At 39.6% G+C, this 20,337-nt stretch overlaps 1 protein-coding gene across 1 annotated transcript; it reads right to left on the bottom strand.

Moving 5' to 3' along the window:
- Nucleotides 1–569: 569 nt before the first annotated feature.
- tbxta (T-box transcription factor Ta) lies at nt 570–3,229 on the bottom strand. Its single transcript, XM_072447766.1, has 7 exons — nt 3,032–3,229; nt 2,569–2,833; nt 2,344–2,478; nt 1,821–1,944; nt 1,561–1,734; nt 1,360–1,483; nt 570–1,269 (listed from the first exon to the last, which is right to left on the bottom strand). Exons 1-7 carry the CDS (start codon nt 3,214–3,216, stop codon nt 1,011–1,013), a joined length of 1,266 nt encoding a protein of 421 aa, XP_072303867.1. The 5' UTR covers nt 3,217–3,229; the 3' UTR covers nt 570–1,010.
- Between the last annotated feature and the right edge of the window lie 17,108 nt (nt 3,230–20,337).

Raw genomic sequence — 20,337 nt, 5'->3', positions numbered from 1 at the left:
TTTTCTTTTAAATAAGATGGAACAGTTTGAAATATGCCATTTAATTAAAAACAAAAAAGGTTGGCCCTCTTAAACGCCTTGTGAAATGTGAATTGAATGAGTTGTTTATGCATGCTTATTGTAAATTATGCTGGAGTCCATTTGATTTTAATACCAAAATGTAATGAATCAGAGCCAATGAACAGCTCAAATATCAAAAATAAAATGTAATACTGACAAGACTGGCCCAAACAATTCACTTTTACAAATTGAATAAATATTCAGCCTAATACTTGGTAACAATTAAATATACATGTTGCGTTTGGCTGTATATATTTTGATCTATTATCCAAGTTGCGGCAAGTTATTCATGATTTATGCGTCAATGTGTTGGCATTAAGGTTGTGTGCTAGCCGTATGTCACACCGACACGCAGACTGCAACAAAAAGGTGCCACTGGTTTAGAGCGACCGAGTCTGTAGCTGCACTTTTGTTTCAACATTATTAAACCATTCACATCCATGAAGACTGGGATTTGCATGTAGGATTTCCTATCTCTTCAGAGTTTCAAACAATGAAAACAAGGTTCAGAAATGACACATTTTAATTTATTATTAAATGACATAAATAATGAATAGATATATGTACATGTTGTGCAATGTTGTCCTGACAGCTCTGCCAGGATCCAGAAGGCACTTCAGTAGTATTTTGCAAGGCATTTGGACGGCATAAAAGCATTTACATAATACAATGTTAAAGCATTAAGTTATTCTATATACACACATATACATGGAATGTTATAAAGGCTAAATACTCAAGATTTGATCAAACAGGCACAATTGTAACAGGCATTTGTACAGTAAGAGCAAAACGGATCTAAAGGTGGAATGGAAGTGATGATTGTCAATGCACATATCCAATATGTTAAAATACATTATGTCAAAAGTAACCGTAGGGTCCTCACAGTCACAGATTCTCTATGAGTCCTTCTATTATACTCCTGAATATGTTCAGTCTTTGTAGTGGAGCCTTTAGTAGCTCTGAGCCACAGGCGCCCAGGATGCTGCCAGTCTGGCAATGGAGCTTTCAAACTGGGCCTCTCCCACGCCAACCTCGCCTAGGCTGGGATCATACATGGACGAAGGCGAGGACACGGGCAGTGACGAGCTCAGGCTTGTGTATGAGGAGCCCCTCAGGAACTGGGAGGTCAGGCCTCCTGGTATAGACCCTGACGTAGAGCCAGAAGGGGTGAGGGTGGTGCCGGCCACTGACCACAGGCTGGGATACTGACTGTGGGAAGAAGAGGAACATAGTGTGTTAAATATTCACCTTTTTGGACTCATTGATCATTAGAAGAACATATTTGGAGATGAGGCTCACCTTGAGTTAGTTGTGGAGTTGGTGGTGTGGGACAGAGTGCCCATGCCTGACGAGTTGGGGATTTGAAGAGCAGACCAGCTGTCATGAGCAGGGAGACTTCCTGAGGTGTTGTCCATATAATTGTCTGTAAAAACACCCAGAATGATATTAAAACCATGATCATATAAAGTGGTCGTGTGAATGATCCTAAATGAGACTTACTTGTGCTGGGTGAGCGGTGGGGGTAGTGACTGGGGTATGGGGCAGCTCTGTGGTTCCTCAGAGAAGAATAGCGTTCGCAATAGGAACCAGAGGAGTGACCTGCTGAGCTGCTGAACTGAGGCGGGCTGCTACTGGGGCAGATCGGAGCCTGGCCAGGCAGGAACCAACCACCCACTGTCGGGGTCAAGAAACATACATATATAAATGTATAAAAAAGATACGTAATGTAGTCAAAGCTATTGTAAATGTAAAGAACATACGTTGAGAGTAACCAGATTGCTGGTTGTCATTGCTGTGATCTGAAACGTCTTTGTGGTCACTTCTTTCTTTGGCATCCAGGAAAGCTTTGGCAAAAGGGTTGTGCTTGATCTTAAGAGCAGTGATCTACAATTCAAAAAAACACATTTACTAATTTGGTATTCAAATAAAACCATGTAATTATAATCAGATATATTTGTAATCAAAGTGCCAGTATACGGCTGTCTCTGTTCCTTTCCACACCCACAAAGCAATATCATTTCACTGCATCGCTGCTTTAGATTGACCAGAGCTAAAAATAACAAAGAATATATGGATTGTTCAGCTTTAAACTGATTATTTAAATATTTGTTTAATAAAAGACTGATCTAACATGCTACTTTAATGCATATTTTATGGTATATAGCATCAACTTAAATGGCTAGAGCTCATTTTAGTCACATGAACGTGCTTTTACCTGTGTGCACATTTTCAGTACTCTTTCTATTACTTTAAAATACAAAATATGAAGGTTTATCCCATTACCTCTTCATTCTGATAGGCCGTGACAGCAATAAACTGTGTCTCTGGAAAAGACTGGCTGCTGATCATCTTCTGAATCCCTCCAACTTTCACGATGTGGATTCTGGGCTCGTACTTGTGCAGAGAATTCAGCATGATCTGAGAACAAGAAAACAAGCACGTCATGATAAGTCCTCACCATTATGTTTATTCTAATGCATAAGTATGTGTGCGTCATGATTGTCTTACCTGTCCTCCACCGTTGAGTTTGTTGGACAGCTTGACCTTGCTGAAAGACACGGGGGCCTTCATCCAGTGCGCTCCGAAGTTGGGCGAGTCCGGGTGGATGTACACGCAGCTGGGGCTCTGGGGCTCCGGTTTCCCGCCCGGGACCCACTCTCCGTTCACGTACTTCCAGCGGTTATTGTCCGCGGCCACGAAGTCCAGCAGCACCGAGTACATGGCGTTGGGGTCCAGGCCGGAGACACTGGCTCTCAGCACGGGAAACATTCTCCTACAAACACGTGCGCACGGGTTAGTTACGTTTGTGTCTCCACGATGACGCCATGTTATCCGCGTGTATCTGTTTTTGAGTTCGTTAGTTTGACCACAGCTTTCAATATATTAATTTATTTATATAAATTTGCACATTTTAAATTCCACTCTTGACATTTGCATTCCATTTTCAAAGGTGGATCCAGTGTGTTGTTACCTTCCTGTTTTGGTGACTATCATCTCGTTGGTCAACTCTTTAAACTTTGACCACAGGTCGCTGTCCTCCAGGCTGAGCTTGATGTCGCGCTCCGTCACGTCGCCCTTCTCGCTGCCCTTCTGGAACTCGCTCTCCACGGCGCTCAGCAGATGCTCCAGGCGCTGGTCGGGGCTGGAAGAAGTCATGTTTATTCCCGACGGGTTTTGAAATAAAGTGTCCCAAACGCGGAGCTCGCTGATTCCGCGGATAACGAGAGGTAAGGCCTAAGACTGATTCTGGCCTTGGGAGCCGAGGCCGCGACATTTAAGGGCCCCCGGGGACCTCATGGGGAGTCTGGGCGGGGTTAAGGGCGCACACCTCGCCTCTGTGGCGGAGCGCATCTCCTCTGTCAGCACCTTACATATGGAGAGAAGGATCTACACACAATATGTTTAGTCTGGAGAACATCAGGCCTACAGATCAGGCCCTCCAAACGAGCTGATGTCCCACAGAATTAAACTTCTATTTTGTCTTGTTTAAGCTACTGGTTTGGTCCTGGTTTAGATTTGGTTTATTCTGGCCTGGGATAGTCCTGTCACAGTTACATTTTGGTTCAGTCCTGGATAGGAAATTTTGCTGATCAATCTTTGTAAAGCCTTATTTTCCACAAAAATCGAAAATAGAAGCTGTTTTATGATCATTATTGAAACTAGTGTGTAATTGAATAGCCCTGCCTTAAGAGTACCTCCTATATCGTGTACAGGGTTTTTTATCTAAATCTGATCATCTCGGCCTGGGTTTGTCCTGTCACAGTTACATTTTGGTTCAGTTCTGGATTGGCAATGTTTGTAAAGCCTTTTGCATTTTAAATTTCACAAAAATCGAAAATAGAAGCTGTTTTATGATCATTATTGAAACTAGTGTGTAATTGAATAGCCCTGCCGTAAGTGTTGAGTACATCTTATATCGTGTACAAGATTTTTATCTAAATCTGATCATCTCATCATAAATTAAGTATATTTTAACTATTATAATTGGTATTGAAATATTTTATATTCAAGTACTTCCACATTTACTTTTACTTTAAATTTTACCCTTGGATACATTAAAATCCAGTACATTTTTACCAAATCTAACTGAAGACTGTGTCGTAGTCCAAAGTCCTAAATTGTCCTAAATAACCAAAACAAATATAGTTACGGCAGCAAATTGTGTGTTGTGTATTGGTGTTTACATTATGCCAGAGTGTGAGTCTGATTTCCTACACATTCAAAGCTGTGTGTTCTAACAAAGAAAGGGAAGCGGGGAAGCGGGTTCTTGTCTTTGAACTCAGTTGTATATTTGCAAATAGAGCTAATCTTTTTGTTGTCTCAAATCCACATGGGCCCGTCTTGTGTTTACTGAGTGCCAGCCATTAGGAGCGACTCAGTGTTCCTGTTGTGCCAAAGAGTGGACGGCCCACAAGTGATGCCTGTGTTTGCATAATGGGCCAGCTCGACTGCCTCTGAAGCCTGCTAAACCTCCACAACCTGGACGAGGTTAGGACACACGCAGGAACTACTCTGTATTCTGCTTTTATTTGTCTAATTCTTGTGATGAGATCTTGATGAAAGCCATAACTGACTGTAGTCTGAAGGACGGGACGGTCCAATACACTTCTGGTGTGTTCTGCTTTGATCTCAGCTCCTTGAATTTACATCAACATTTACATTTCTCTGACTTTTACATTTTGATCTCCCCACGACTCAGTGTCAGCTTGCACTCTGTTATTTTAAATATTGTTTGCTTGTTTAACAATTTCCCATGCTTTACTCACAAGAAAGTTGCATAGGATGTGATTTCATGTTTTTCTATTTATTATTTAGTTTGGTGGGATGGTACCTGTGCTAAATATTTATCACAATGTATTTATTTATCAGGCATCAGTCAAAGGGTTGGATAAAGGTTAATACAATATTACAGGAAGTAGAGCTGAGTTCTAAAAATGAATTTCTCTGTCTATGTATTCAATAAGTGACGTTACATCCAAATGCAGACACAATTTACTCTCAATTGATACATTTTCCCAGTCATTTTACAAAATAAAAGTGCTATCAGGTATTATTTGTCAAATCATACATTTGGATTTTGGCCTCTGTTTACAGTAAGGATGCTAAGTAACAGTTGTGGAATTACCTCTAGCTATTAAAATTGTCACACTAGGGAAAATTAGGCAACATTTTTAGTAAAATCTTAAATACCATGTCTTTGTTTTAGTGAAATGTGTAGCCTAACAAAACCCCTTTGACCCACTTTGACCTGGACCTGCAAATATGATGGCTTTTCTTGCTAGGTCTTACATTGTAAATGTATCTCAGCAGGATGTTGTTTGAAACTTTTATTTGTACTAATATGTAGTCTCTCATCACATAAATGTTGTTTAACAGTGTCTACTCATGTCAAAAGCATCCTCCTCAGTTTCCTTTGCCCTGTGTCTGCTGCTCCTGTGTCTGCGCTGGACTTGGAATTGAGTGAGCTCTGTGGAGCGCGACTCCACTTTACTGCACCACTTCCTCCTGTTCCACAGAGGCCATAAATGTAAAGGGGATCTCTCACACCTTTCCATGCCACATCATTCAGCAGCCTCTTCCTCACTAGCCCTGCGTCTGTCTGTGTGAGAGAGTTTTATATTGGAGACTGAGAGTGTTAAAGACGCATACGGACATTTCCCTATTAAACAGGCCTTAGGCTCCACTAAGCCGGCATACAACAGGAGAAACTGCCTTTTATGCACAGGTTTCTATGATGGAGGTGGGACAGAACAGGGTTATAATGAATCTGACTGAATTTGAGATATACAGGAGAACCATAAATAATCACTTTTATTTTGAATATTTGATTTTCTCACCCTGCCTTAGCATCAGGTTATTTCAAAGTTGGCCAAACTGTTTATCTAATGCCTATAATGATTTTTAACATATACATTTTTGAAACTTAAAAAATAGTTAATACATCTCTTTCCATATAATGCTGAATACATACACGCTCAAATTTACATGAAATATTCTGTATCTGAGTTATCTTTTCTGAATGTGGGTTATTCAGGTTAGCTCACTTCTGGCATCTACTGGAGGTCTTGACTGGCAGCTCCAATCTGAGCCGTGTCTCCATCCCACGGTGAGCAAACGTCTGTGCAGAAGGTGCAGTTTGCCTGAAGATCCCGCTGAGGTTTCCCACAGTGCCTCCGCTCCTCCGGCCTCAGACCAGTCCGGTAAGCACAGGGTTAATCTGCATAGCCTCTGCTCTGACTTGGGCACACACTCACCTAGGTGAGAAATATTACAGAGGGCTGGTGCTTCACAAAGGGACAGTTATAAGCAGGCATATTTTCCAGTGAGCTGGAGTGGCCTAAATCAGTAAACATAAGGAGGCAGATGAGTCAGGCCTGGGAAGAAAAAACACTCACTAAACGTACCGTAACTCTCTGGACTTATCTGCGATTTATGACTGAGGCTGGTAACAGCACCAAACACAACACGAAGCAGTTTTGCTGTTGTCTTGAAATTCACATAAATAGCTCCTAAATGAAACCCTGCAGTTAATGACTGTAATATTGTATTCTATATTCATTCACAACTCTATTTACAACAAAAGAGCATCTTTTTATCAATTGTTTTGTTTTTCTCGGCAATACTTTAATCATCTTATTATGTAAGTATCTCTTAAGTTAAGGCTTGTAATTCAGTGAACACCACCACTCATCACTAGCATGTGTTAATAAAAGCTGGTCATCAGCTCTGTGTCCTGTCCCAGCACTTCCTCACAGTCAGTCCTCCAGATGTGGATTGAGGCCTGGCCTTCGTCTGACACTTTTGCGTTTCCACTTCAAGTTCAGGAAATCTAAACTTTCCTCTTCTAATCACCCTCCCTTTGAAAAGGATAAAAAGAATTAGTGGGGACAGTAATTGCCCCTCAGTCCCTGCCTGAGCTCACGTGGGAGCCTCTCTGTAGACGTAGGACCTTTAGCATGCTAATGCCAGGGGTCTTTGGAGACAGCATCACGTGGCATCAGATAGTTATCAAGATGTTTGGCTAAAAAGTGTCTTTTTTGAAACAATTCTGCACTTAAACTGTCTAAGTGGGTAGAAACACAACTAGACTGTTCCCTTAAACAACACAATAATTTAAGATCATTTAATCCTAAATCTGTTTTCAGACTCTTTACATTAAAAACACTATCGCTAGACACTAACATTTCAACAACAAAAAAATTGTATATGTATATTCAAAGACTTATTAAAATATATATATATATATATGTCTTATAACTCCATAGAACAATAATAATAATATATATATGTATGTATATATATATATGTATAACTTTTGCATTGACATTGACATATCTATAACATTTACCGGTAACTCAATTCAATTGAAAAGAAAACAGATTAAAAAGCTATTCACAATGTGAATATAACATAATATTTCGGAAGGTAAGTTTATTACAAAATGAAATTCAACAGGCAGAATAATTCTATAAAAACATACATTTAATTTGAAATAATGCATTCCTACAAATGTTGCACCATGTTGTTTTCCTCAAACGGTTAATGTTAGTAAATATGAATTATATTTTTGTTTGTAAGTAGACAAATCAATTTAAAATAAATTACTTTTCATTTGATAACATTTCATAATTTTGTTTATAATGTGACACTTACACTATTCACTTGAGATAATCAATTAATAATAGTGTCCGAAACACAAAGGAAGTTTAAAAACTTTGTTCGATGGCGCATCTCTAACTCTAACTCTGAAAATAGATGCAGTGGGTCGTGTCTATAAACTTATTCCATTCATGTATCTTATCTGGCCTCTATAATGAAGACCTTTACTGCACACACACACACACACACGCACACACGCTCGCTCGCTCGCACGCACGCACGCACACACACACACACACACACACACACACACACACACACACACACTCACACACACACGCTCGCACGCACGCACACACACACACACACACACACACACACACACACACACACACACACACACACACACACACACTCACACTCACAGATTGTGAGCTATATTACACAGTGCACTAGCCTCACTTATTGATGTTATTTGACAGGTGGTAGTGAAGCTATGTTCTTCTGTATTTTCCTCTTCGCAGCTTTGTTTTTCACTGTTTCCTAGTTTTTTCCTGTGCAGTGGGTGCGGGTCGATGTAAATATGAGCAGCTGAGGTCAGCAGACACTAGTGTGTGAGAAAACACAGTTAAATCTGCCCTGTGCAGCCCCCAGCTGTGTGCACATGCACATACACACCTACACACACATCAGTGAGATCATTGGAGCCTGTTTGAGGCGAGGAGCCATGCTCTGGCTCAGAGTTCGGGGGACATTAGTAAATATTAGCTAATATTAATCATGACCTTGCTTCATAGCGAGCCCTGCTGTCTGCACTTTCAGAAGTATCTATTGGAATATGTAGTGTCCATTGTAGTGGGACGGCAACGAAGCCACGGGCAGATCAAAAGAGCAGAGGCTATTTTCCACTGACAAACAGTACGTGTTAAAGAAGACAGAGGATTAATGATAGCTGCAGCTCTGACATTATTTACCCAGAGTCAGAGGTGTGTGACTTCAGAGCTCCACACTTCCCCTCTCTATAAATGCACAATTAAAATTAGCGCTTCACACAAAACCGTGTCACTTTTCTATGAATTACCCATGAGTTCTCACCTAAACCTGCCAAAATATGAATGATGATCAAACAATGGAACATGGTGAAATGTGACTCAGGGCAAATATTTAAAACATACACAGTGATGTGAACTATGCAGGGATATACAGCAATGTGATTTCTGCTGTTTTTTAACCAAACTTGTACTTTAGACTAACTGGGCTAAATGTTATGAACCATCCTTGAAATATGCAACTATTGAGTTTTGTATATATTATCACTGTGAAAAAGTATATTTTCTGTTGTTTTTTTACATTAGTAAATTGCTGTTAGCAGTATGTTTTGGTACTTTAGAGTTGACTATAATGTGAGGCTCATCAATCGAATCGAAGTGTTATAGCATAGATAAACAAAACTTTTCACAGCTTTTACTGATAATCTCGCCAATAGATAAGACAAATGAGGATAAACTAAATTGACTTACTAGATCAAAAATGTAATGAGTTTTAAAGGAGATTGATAATGCACAGCAAACTAAAGTAATTCATCCTTTTGAACCATAATCTAATGTAAATATTCTCATCTCTATAGTGCACAAGTGCAATGGAAGTGAATAGTTCAACTTGATTTTGATATTTCTTTGATTCTATTTCTAGAATTTCATGGCCTATGAAGGCCCTATGAAGTTTGGCAACATATTTTTTTCCAATTAATCATTTGTAAAGCACTTTTCATACTTACATTGTAGCTAGAGTTGTGCAATTAATTACATTTTAATCAAGACTGAGATTCAGTCTCTAATAATCAATGATCAGCTTGGATCATTTTAATTGAGAGCTCTGCAGCCAATCCTCTGGGATTAGATGGCACCCCCATTTTCATCTGCACTTTCATCTTTACATTGTGCTTCAGCCTTTGCCCTGTGTTGTGTCAGGTGTATGGATGGCTGTAGCTCAGTTGGTACCTAACCCACTTCACTGACCCAAAGGCTGATTTTTGTGTCTCCGGTCCCTCTGTGCATGATGCTGTTATGTCCTTGGGTAAGACACTTAATCATTTTTACCTTCAGTGTCTGTGTGGCCGGAGTTTTGAATGTGGATGTCTCGGACTATGTGCAAAAACTATTCATTCAAATGATTTCTATCTATTCATGGGTCTCAACTCCCCGTAATATGTAACATTTTCAGGACATTTTCCCATTCAACCCATGGAAACCCATGGAATTCCTCCTCTTCTGTGATGATATTGTTAAATCACACATTTCCTGCTACTTTGAAGGAAGTGCCTGTCCATTCCCTCAGAAGCAGACAGCTTCTGCCTGCAGACTGGAACTCATGGAGCATGGACCTCAATACAGTGTGGGGGCTTCTGCGCCGTAAACCAGAGGGGGTAAACAAAGGGGGCTGGTCTACTTTTACTGCCTTCCCACGCCAGGCTAGCAGCAGCAACTGACTGAAAAGTGCTACCTGGGATGGCACAGACAGCCAATCTGAATGCAGGCTCAGCAGCCCAGGTGTACAAACAGCTAACACTTGGCCACTTCAAAGGCTCTCATTAAAAGACAATAGAGACAGTCCTCAGTCACTGACAGGCCCATTAGCAGACAGCCCTGAGGACTGCCCCCTACTAACCAGGCTCTGTAGGTGCCTGGCTGTGCCCCTTTTGGCAGAATAACTTCACTTCAAGTCTTATGAGTTAAAAAACATATAGCTGGAAGGAACTGATTAACTATTAATGCCACTAGTAAATTTGACTCAAAGTAAGTGTTGTCAAATGGTCTGCAGCTTTTTAAAAACCACCCAGCCAGCATTTTAGCATTTGTCACTTTTCATTGGGCATCACATTATTTATAGCTGTAAGTAAGGCGGTGTTGTCAATTCTTCAGTGTTATGATAATATACTAGTTTTGTTAATCCCTTTCTAATAATTATTCCATGTAAGTGTACTTGGGTCAAAGTCAGAATAGGCTGAGTTTGATTTGTTGAACACACGAGGTACTGTGGTACTGTAGCAATATTACAACTCTGAAAGAGATATAGTGCATGTGTGTTAAAAAGAGGAGCTGTATGTCCCACTGTACAAAATGTTGTTCACCACATGTCTGCATTAATCAGAAGGAGAGCTGAGGACGCCATGATAGTTCAGCTACAAAGCCACAGCCATGCGGTAGGTGCCGCTAGACGCCGACTGCCTGGGAAAGGCCTATACGGACTTACAGACTGCTCAGATTCAGCTTTGAAGGGGCACCCTCTTTGTAGTTGGCCTGGAGATGGCTTGTTAGTCAGTAAAAGTGAGGGCTAAATGGCTCCCTAACAGGAAGCAGTTTACATGGTGACGCTCAACCTGCTTGTGGCCCCATTGTCCTCAGCCCCATGTCCCACTTCATTACCATTTCCATAAGAAAGGAACAGTAATTGCCCCTTTTCTTCTGCTGGCCCTTCATCTTGGAGTGTCTTTTTTTACCCCCCTTTCCCTTCTACTCATTCCCTCGTTGGATCTGAGCTTAGTCTGTGAGAAACACACACGCACTGTGTTGATACTAAAGTATTTTGAAAATTTATATTTTTTATGAACATATACCACCAAAAAGAAATAAACCTGAAATTCTGGATCACAAAGTCTTAAATATTGTGGTGTTTATATGTAAACATCTCTCTACACCAGTATGGATGCAAACTGATCTACTCAATTCCCTTTATTCTGATATCACTAAGAATTGAATATAGAGTTCTAATTCCAAAAACAAATTAGCATGTACATGGGTTAGATCAGGGGTCCCCAACCACCGGGCCGGGGGCCATCTGCTACTAGGCCCCAGAGGCAAAACTTATATATTAAAATGTACTTTATTTTTCTTTTATAATATGTTGCTATGTCCTTGTGTTTTACTATGAAAATATAGAGCCAAATAAACATCAAGTATCAGTAATAGAACAATTACAAAATATTTAGAACAAGGTTTGTACACATTTTGGGCTGTTGTTACTGGCCCTGCCCCCTTCAAATGATCCTTTGAAAAACATCTTCTGATTGTACTGGTCCTCACGAGAAAAAAGGTTGAGGAACGCTGTGTTAGGTGACTCGAGAAAAGCTGAAATATGTTGAGATACATGTGGAATCAACACTCTCACGCTGCGGCCCATCGCTGCCCTGCTTGACCTTTGAACTTTAGGTGTTAAAAGTGAAATGCATGGATATATTCGGAGGGAACGAGCAGTGATTAATTAGTGCTGTGTAGATACATACAAGAACACAAAGACTCACTTTCACACGCACAGCGAGAGGATCCCAGCGTCCTGCAGTGTCTGGTGTACAGCAAGACTGCAGTAAAAATGTATTTTTGCACATATAATTTGATGAAGCATTGTATTGTTTTAATAATCATTAACCTCAATTTAAACTTAACGATAGATTATTTTATTTTATTGTTAGTTGCACCTAATTTTGTAGGTTCACAGAAATATAGTACTAAATCTGTTCTGCAAATACATAATAGTAATGAATGCATTTTTCATGAACAGTCGTGAACAAATGGAATAATGCAAATCCAGCTTGACTGTCATAAACTCATACAGGCAAGAGCAAACACACATACAGTATTTAAAGTATAAAAACTTAATTATACACATTTTAATTTTGTATAATACTCAGCAATGACCATGCCAAAATGAAATCCTTTTTATGGCCATTGGAATGTTTCCTATGACATATTTGTCTGGGCTTGGGAGAAGCACATCACTCCATACTGGAGTCATATCCAATAATAAACAATGAAGCATTTCCTTGTGTGATGGCTCCTTGGTTTCCTGGTGGGAAGGCTGCAGGTAAACGCTCGTGTTAGGGTAGTGGGGAGGGCCCGAGGACACCCTCTGTGACTTCCACTGTTTTAATCTGGGCCCCATGTGGACCTTGACAAAAGAGCTAGCTCCAAATCTCCGTCTGTCCCTTTGTAGCTGTAGGAGCCAGCGAGGCTGAGGACACAGGCTGCAGGCTCACCTCCACAGGCCTCCGCTTTATTTGCTTTGGAAATGACAGCTACAGTTTAATTCCTATCATGACATGACAGCACAATCTCTTTCTATTATTAATACCAGTTTCAATAAAAGACCCCAGCCCTTTATCAATATACATTTTTTGAATCACGTTTTCATTTATAAACATTGTCCAAGTCAATGGACCCTTCACTCTTTTAAATAATTACATTTACTTATCAAAAGGATGTAGTCACAATAATTATATTCACAATACAATTTGAATTAAATATAGATTAATAGGAAAATAGAAAAGCAAATAGATTTCTATAAGGAAACAGCGCGTAAAATAGCCAAAAATAGCACAGTGACTTCATGCATTATGACTCACTATGAAACCAATTAATGTTTTGTATTACTCTGGCATTGTATGTGGATAATTTTATCATATTGCAATGTTTATACGTTACATAATAATAAGCATGTCTTCAAATTGGTGTTTAAAGTACATTTTCCCCCTCTCAACTTTGGCTTCTCAATTAAAAAGACCAAAGCTGAAAAATTGACAGTTAGAAATGACTTAATTTGAACAATTGCACAGCCCTAACACAAACCTTTGCCTTGGTGTTTTTGTGGGCAGACTCTTTTAACCAAAACCATCCATTTTACGCTCCATCTCTCACTTGACTTTGTCCGATCAGCTTTCGTCATGAATCTGATTTTGTTGATGGAGTTATTGAAATGAATGACTCAGTGCTGACCTCCCCTGGCCACAAAATGAACGCACCTTCTGCTTTGAGCACATAAGTGGCTTTTTCTTAATGTCATGAAGGCAAATGTAGTTCATGAGCTAGTATTAACATGGCTGGCTCTATTGCATCTATTGGCCATCTTAGCTTGTTTCAGCATCTGGTGTCACCCCTGTGTTGCCTGTAAGACACACAGCTGCAGACACTCTTTCAAGGTTTGGTGACATTTCCATTGATCCTGCAGTGCTCGTTGGCTAAATGGCCCCAAGTGTTTACTTGAGACGGGGAGCCGAGAGGAAAACATCTGTACAAATCAGACGAGGAGAAGTGTGCTCAAAGATCAGTGGCACATCATCTATGTGTTGACAGGGTTAAGTTGACACACAGGAAGAACCAAACATAGGCCTATAGAGCAGTGTCTTTCAACTCTTTTTTGAGTCATGGTTAGGTCTGCAACGATTATTTTAGTAGTCCACTAGTCAGTAATTATTATTTTTGATTTGTCAACTTGAGAGGATTGTTTCTATTTTACATTGAGATTTTTGAAATAATCTTAGACTGAAAGCTTCCAGATAGAGAATATTTACAAATGAAGTGAATTATTGTTTCAGGGTTTACTTTTTGGTAGAAACGTTTCTGCAGCACACCATCTACTAAAATAATAAAAGTAATGATTTAACAAATATTGCCAATGTCACTGTTGTTATTATTATTATTTTCATTTTTATTATTTTTTTAATTTAAATTTATTTTATTATTATTTTTTACAACAGTTTTGCATTCTTTTTTTTTGGATTTAAATGACAAAATGTTTGGCATGACTTCCTCACACATAATTAATTTACCTTCTTTAAATTATTGTATATGATAAAATTACTGCCCATTTTCTTTTCTGTAATCGATGTTTATATTACTTTATACATTACATCTTATATCCTGTGCAGACTTTCCTGCTCAGTTGATGGGAGCCAGACTTATGACCTCCTTCAGCCTGTAAATAATGCATGGTCACCCTCTTGTGGCCAGTAAGGGTACTAATCCTCACCCTGCGTTACTTTCTAATATTATAACTTTTAAATAAATAATAAATCAGTGGTGTGCGTGATACTAACAGTGAATGTAACCCCTGCTAGAATATTGAGGACAATCACATTCTGAGGCGTCTCCACAGTTTCACTTTTCAACCTCTTGTTTTTTTGCCATGAATAATACCTGGTAAATCAAATAAGAGACACACGCTTTGTGAATGATTGATATAATGCAACAACAAGCTGTGAAATGATTATGCAATGTTTTATTCATGAGGGGGTTAGATAAACAATAACATCTCTGCAGAAACGTAAACACACACTGAACAACAGTTTTATGAAAACAGCAAACAGATTATGCTGTTGTAAATTAGTTCATTCTTCACGTTTTCACCCTGAAATGCATAGGGCTACCCAGTTTGAGTGTAATTTGAATTCTGGAGTCAGCAGCAGGCAGAAAGTAGGGCCTCTTTGAAGATTCAGAGTTCAAAAGAGAAGCATTTTCACTTCATCTGATTAGGTTTTATGGAATATGTTTAAGAGAGTTTGCATTCATGTCCAACCTCATTTCCCTTGGCCTGGCTTCTTGAATTGGACACTTTCACTTTCACTCGCTCAAAACCTTGACAAACAGAGGCATTTGCTGTCTAATTGCAGAGATTACCAATGAGATGCCATATGAGTTACCAGGGTTGCCATCTACAAATGAAAGCCCTGGCCCATTTGCATGGGAGGTAATTGAATCGCACGTTCTGAAGGGGAGAGGGGGACGTGCTAGGCACTACAGCCCAATTGGCTTGAAAATGGCTTTTCATGCCATTTTCAAGCCACTGTATACCAAGGGTTTGCGCTCATTCATGTAGAGTCCACTTCTCCCGGCCGTTCCCATCCACTCAGCGTTGTTGAATGAGCTGCGTTCTGGCCTCTCATGTTAAAATGACCAAGTGGGCCTCCGGAGAGCTGGCACTGGAGAGGAGCAGAAATGACAGTGTGGAAGTATAGAAAAAACACCAACAGTACTGTTCTGAGGTTGAGTCAGAAATGTTTAAGTGGTTGTGTCATGTGTTCTGCAATGTGTATGCAAACGTTTAAGCAGCTGTTACTTGCAAAAATACAACTCCAAACACCCTACTGCAGCAACTGTATTATGCTGTTACTCCATAATAAAAAACAGTATTATCTGAGGTGCTTTTAATCAACATTCCAAAACCAATGTGAACAATGGTATAAAAGTGACTTGGTTATATTATGGCATACAGCTGAGTGAAATTGTATGGGCTGACATTTAGAATACAATTTCTCGTATTCTATCCCAGTGCATTATGTATATTTTGCATGTCCAGAATAGAAAAGTTATTTCCTCAATGTTTATATGATGAGCTCTTCAGCGTCAGCCTAAATGTCAGCCTGTTTCTTTCAGAAAATGTTTCGGGTGTCCACATGCAGTTTCACAGTATGTCTTAATAAGAATATGGGAAAAATAAGAAATGATTATTCTGCTCGACCTTGAGTGCTCACACACATACCCAAAAATATAGACAGGGTTATTCAATATTAAGATTTTTTATTTTTGTATTACTTTGGTAATAACGTTGCAGTTACTGTGTCAATAACTTTTGCAATCAGTAATAGATCTTGAGTCCTATTCATTGATGAGGTTGTAAAACTCACAAAACATATTTATTATAACACGCTTTTATAATGTAATACCCTAGACATGAATGCAAACACTGAATCTTGTTGTATGTACTGTAAATTGTTCTCATGTAGTCCAAAGCACATGGAGTCTGTGCTGGTCACATGAAATATGCTTAATGAATAAAGTGTTGTAACACCACAAACATTCAGTAGGGGGCAATATTGACTGTTCCAAAGCATAGCCTCAAATTAAAGCGTTCTAAAGATAATTATTCAACCATGACCATACTTTGCATTTCATTGTTTCTTTTTTGACGTGAGGACACATAGCCTGCTCTTATTTATTTTTCAAAAGAGTCTGAAAGGGAATGAGCACGATTACATTTATGAGAATGACAATTTTATGCTGCCAAATTAAAAGAACCTTCTGAATTAGCAAGATAATTGCATGCAATCTCCCTTTAATGAGCCTGTCAGTGATTACGGCCTGTCTCGAGCAGGCCTCTCCGTGGCAGGGGCTGGAAGGAGAGGGGAACATGCTGAAATGAAATGTCAATCATATTAGCATAAGTGAGTAAATTGGTGCAAGTAGCTCATTGTCAGAGAGAATCAGTGGTGACGCGCCACCCTTGGACCCGTAGCAAGGACAGCCGCATAGAGGCAGGAGGACAGAGGAAGGGAGTGGGCCACACTGAATAATTACAAGTGAGCACATGGCTCTGACAGCTTATGAAACGTACAATTATTACCTTCAGTGCTTAGTGGGAACAGGCCATGCAATAATTCCACTATATTTGCTAACTGTGTTCAATTGTTTATCATTTGCAGCTGCAGGCCTAGCTAAAGCTTTGAGGATTCCCAAGACTTAGCTAAAGGAAACAGCTTTACATGATGCTTTCAACAAGTTTCTCAATATTTGTTGAAGAGTTACTTTTTAATACGGCTTTGTTTGTTTCAAGGGGAGACTTCTTCCAACAGCATCATCAATAATCCTAATGTACAAAGATCAAACAAAGCACATATCAAAGCCTTTACTATAAAGACAATAGCTTTAAATTGAGCTTGGATTATATTTGGATTATATATATATTATATTTTGTTTAGATTTCAAGTTCCCGACCTTAGCAGTACCTGTTCATGCCTTCCTCTGTTTCCCACAGGCACTAGCTGAGGAGTGTAAATCAAGGTAAAATTCCTCCAGTTCGACAATTCATTTGTCCATGGGCTTGTTAGGCAGCAAGGAGGAAAAGAGGGAGGGCATGTCAATAAATCATCTGACGCCTGGCTATATTTATGCCCACAGCAATGAGTTTAACAAGGAGAGCAGTCCTTGAAGCAATATCCCAAGTGGCACTTCATCCCTGTCTCCATCTCCCACCCGACTCATCCCTCAGGAGGCTGATTGTCAAGTGGCACAAGATGCTTCGACAGAGAGAAGATCGTTTTGGCTAAATTTATCCCATGAGCCAGAGATTTGGGGAACTTCATTTCTTTGTTCATAATTAAACTCCCCTACCTTAATCCGAGCCAGCCGTGCTCCTGCTGGAGTCGAGCCGAGGCTTCCCGTTGTGATTATTGAGCTTGGCTTATTGCACGGATCAGAGCTGGGCATGCACTTCAGCTGCCAACTGTGGGTCACCCCTTTCAATTAGTTTGGCCTATCTTAGCTGCTCTGGAGCTAGATTGATGGACAGATTGTGCACCTACGTTGCTGCTGAAGGAAGATATACTTGAGTTACATAAAAAAATCTTTTTTCACAAATTTTAACCATTCATAGGTTTCCTTCTGATTTGAAGCATTATCATGGCAACGGTCCTTCATTGTCATAGCAATTTCCCAATTCAAATCAAAATATTGAATCTCTTGACTGGGGAAAGATCCTCAGAAATGTTTCAAATCAGGAGGAATCCATTGCTGGAAACCCATGAATAAACTGTCTAAACTTATTCTGCATTACTTAAAACATAGTGTACACACACACACACACACACACACATATTGTATGGAACACACACAAATATTTACAATTGATCATTATGAGTAATATGAACTTGATGACTCTGTCTACATAAAACAAGTTTGTGCTTTGAGCACTCAAACAATAAGGGAAACTCATCACACGGTTACAAGTTTTTTTTAATGGTTAAAAAAACAAAACTTTATTTTCAGTTCTTAAATTACAGATGGATTGCCTAAATGTTTTGTTGCCAGACAGCAGTTTTCAAACTGCACCTATTTTGTCCATCCACTAGGTGTCCCTCATGAACCAGCAGTGTCCTGTTTCCCACACTCTTCCACCCACCTCTGCTTTAATTACAGCCATAAAGGAAGGAGCTGTTGTCCTATTCACTCACACAGACCATCATCACCCTTCAGATTGAGATAGACACTCTTGTTTGCAGTCGGAGCAGTTCCCAAATCAAGAACAGAGTTTGACTAAATAATTCAAAAAGCGGCATATTGCGGTAAATCAACACTGAAAACAACAGCTGCCCCAAATCTTCATTGCCAATTACATGATCCACTAAAGTGGCCCTATTATGAAGGTTATTAGAGAATGAGGGAGCATATCTTTGATGTTGCTTCTAAATGATTCAAGCAAATCTAAGTGTGACTTGTGCTTCTCCTTATGAAGACTCCACCTTAGACCAAATGGGCCAACTTTTCAAAAGATGTGTAACAAGTTCAACTGACACACCTGGAGTACAACTATGTCTTGTTCATTTCTATTATGTATGTTAGGGAGCTCAAACCAGCTGTAATATTTTCCTAAAGGTTAACTTTAAAGCATTTAGAATGTCACAAATTGTAATACTTGTGCTTTTCCACAGTAAGTGGAAAATATAAATATTAAGAGTAATTCATGTATTTATTAAAATACCTTCTTTTACATGTAAGTAGATAAGTAGATTTTTTTAACACTCAATAAGAATAGAATATTTTATATTTGACATCAAAAAGCTCTTTCAGGCATGATATTGTGATAACATGGAATGTTCAAATTCTTTCAGATAAACTGTTTTGTTGTAGTAGTTTTTACGAAGACGCTCTAAGTGCAGACTCCTGGTCGAAGTGTACGACATAATTTGAGCCGGGGTGGAGAATGGGATAAAAGGCAGAAGTCTTACAAAAGCCCCGAGCTAGGGTCACACCACCAAGATTTCTGACCTCTCACTCTCAATGGGCATTGTGAAGGCTCGTGGTCCACAGGGGTAAAACAATCTCTGCTTTAACAGGCATGAAGCAGGAAGGATAAAGCTGGGCCACACTTAAGGGAAAGGTTGTCATCCAAGCCAAAAGGTCTCTGCCCTCAGTGTGCTGTGGGGTCAAGGGCAGCAGTGATCTGTCAGGGAACAGGGTCACAAGCAGAAATAAGAGCCCCTCACCTGAAGAGAGGCAACACTTTCCGAGTGGAGGCTGGAGGATAACGTTTTCTTAATCAAACCTGGCTTAATCCATCTTTCATAATATGAAAGACTCAGAATGGCCAGCAGACAGCCCACCAAAGGGGATTAGCATGCTATGACCTGCTTTATAGTCATGACAACAATAGCCTCTCTCTTCATCACAGAATTGTTATGTTTTTGCATGACAAACAATGCACAAGCGTCTTCTCTCACAACATGACAAGTACAATTAAGATGAAACAACAAGTCTGGCTGCTGCAATGGGTGACCAAGGTCTAAAAATCAATCTAGTTTGGGAGTGTAGGATTAGGTCTCACAAATGAATTTACTTTTACTGGGCAGGAGAGCAGATGGCAGTTTTATTCAGCGCTTCTTGTTATAGGACTAGTTTAGTTGCCTGGCAATCTCCAGACAAACAAAGTAAAAAAAAAAGATCATAAACTGTCACTTAGATGCAAGAGAATCTGGTTTAACTTGTAAATTACCCGAGATGGCATCTGTCATGCATGCTATAAAAAAGAAATATTTTTATTCAAACGTAGCAAACGGTGGTGCGAACATCAGGCACAGATATTGGAGTTGAAGTTCATTTTGATTTTATTTAGATTTTTCAAGCTGTTGGTTTAGAACGCGTGTGTTAATCTTAGCTCAAGGTTATATGCCAGTAGGCTAAATAAAGCTGATTTAGACGGGGTTTTTGTTTTGAACTTTTATTTAATTGAGTCAGTTGTACTGGTTAAATCTTCCCTGTTGCAAATCTTGAGTGTGTTGCCTGATTGTACTTGGGACTCATTTGGGTGCTGGCTATGGGTGCTGTGTAGGGTGCTGTGCTGGGTACTGTGCATGGT

The sequence above is a fragment of the Eucyclogobius newberryi genome, unplaced genomic scaffold (assembly GCF_026437365.1).
Source record: "Eucyclogobius newberryi isolate DKJ021-1_F unplaced genomic scaffold, fEucNew1.0.hap1 SCAF_16, whole genome shotgun sequence".
Lineage (NCBI taxonomy): Eukaryota > Metazoa > Chordata > Actinopteri > Gobiiformes > Gobiidae > Eucyclogobius > Eucyclogobius newberryi.
Note: the sequence above shows the minus strand (reverse complement) of the source record. Positions and strands in the feature narration are given on the sequence as shown.

Bases quoted from the DNA above. Each gene is read 5' to 3' on its own strand.
- tbxta (XM_072447766.1), bottom strand. From the start codon at position 3,216: ATGACTTCTTCCAGCCCCGACCAGCGCCTGGAGCATCTGCTGAGCGCC. The intron at 2,834-3,031 runs GTAACAACACAC...ACGTGTTTGTAG, and splicing joins ATAGTCACCAAAACAGGAAG to GAGAATGTTTCCCGTGCTGA. The intron at 1,484-1,560 runs GTAAGTCTCATT...GTGTTTTTACAG, and splicing joins CCACCGCTCACCCAGCACAA to ACAATTATATGGACAACACC.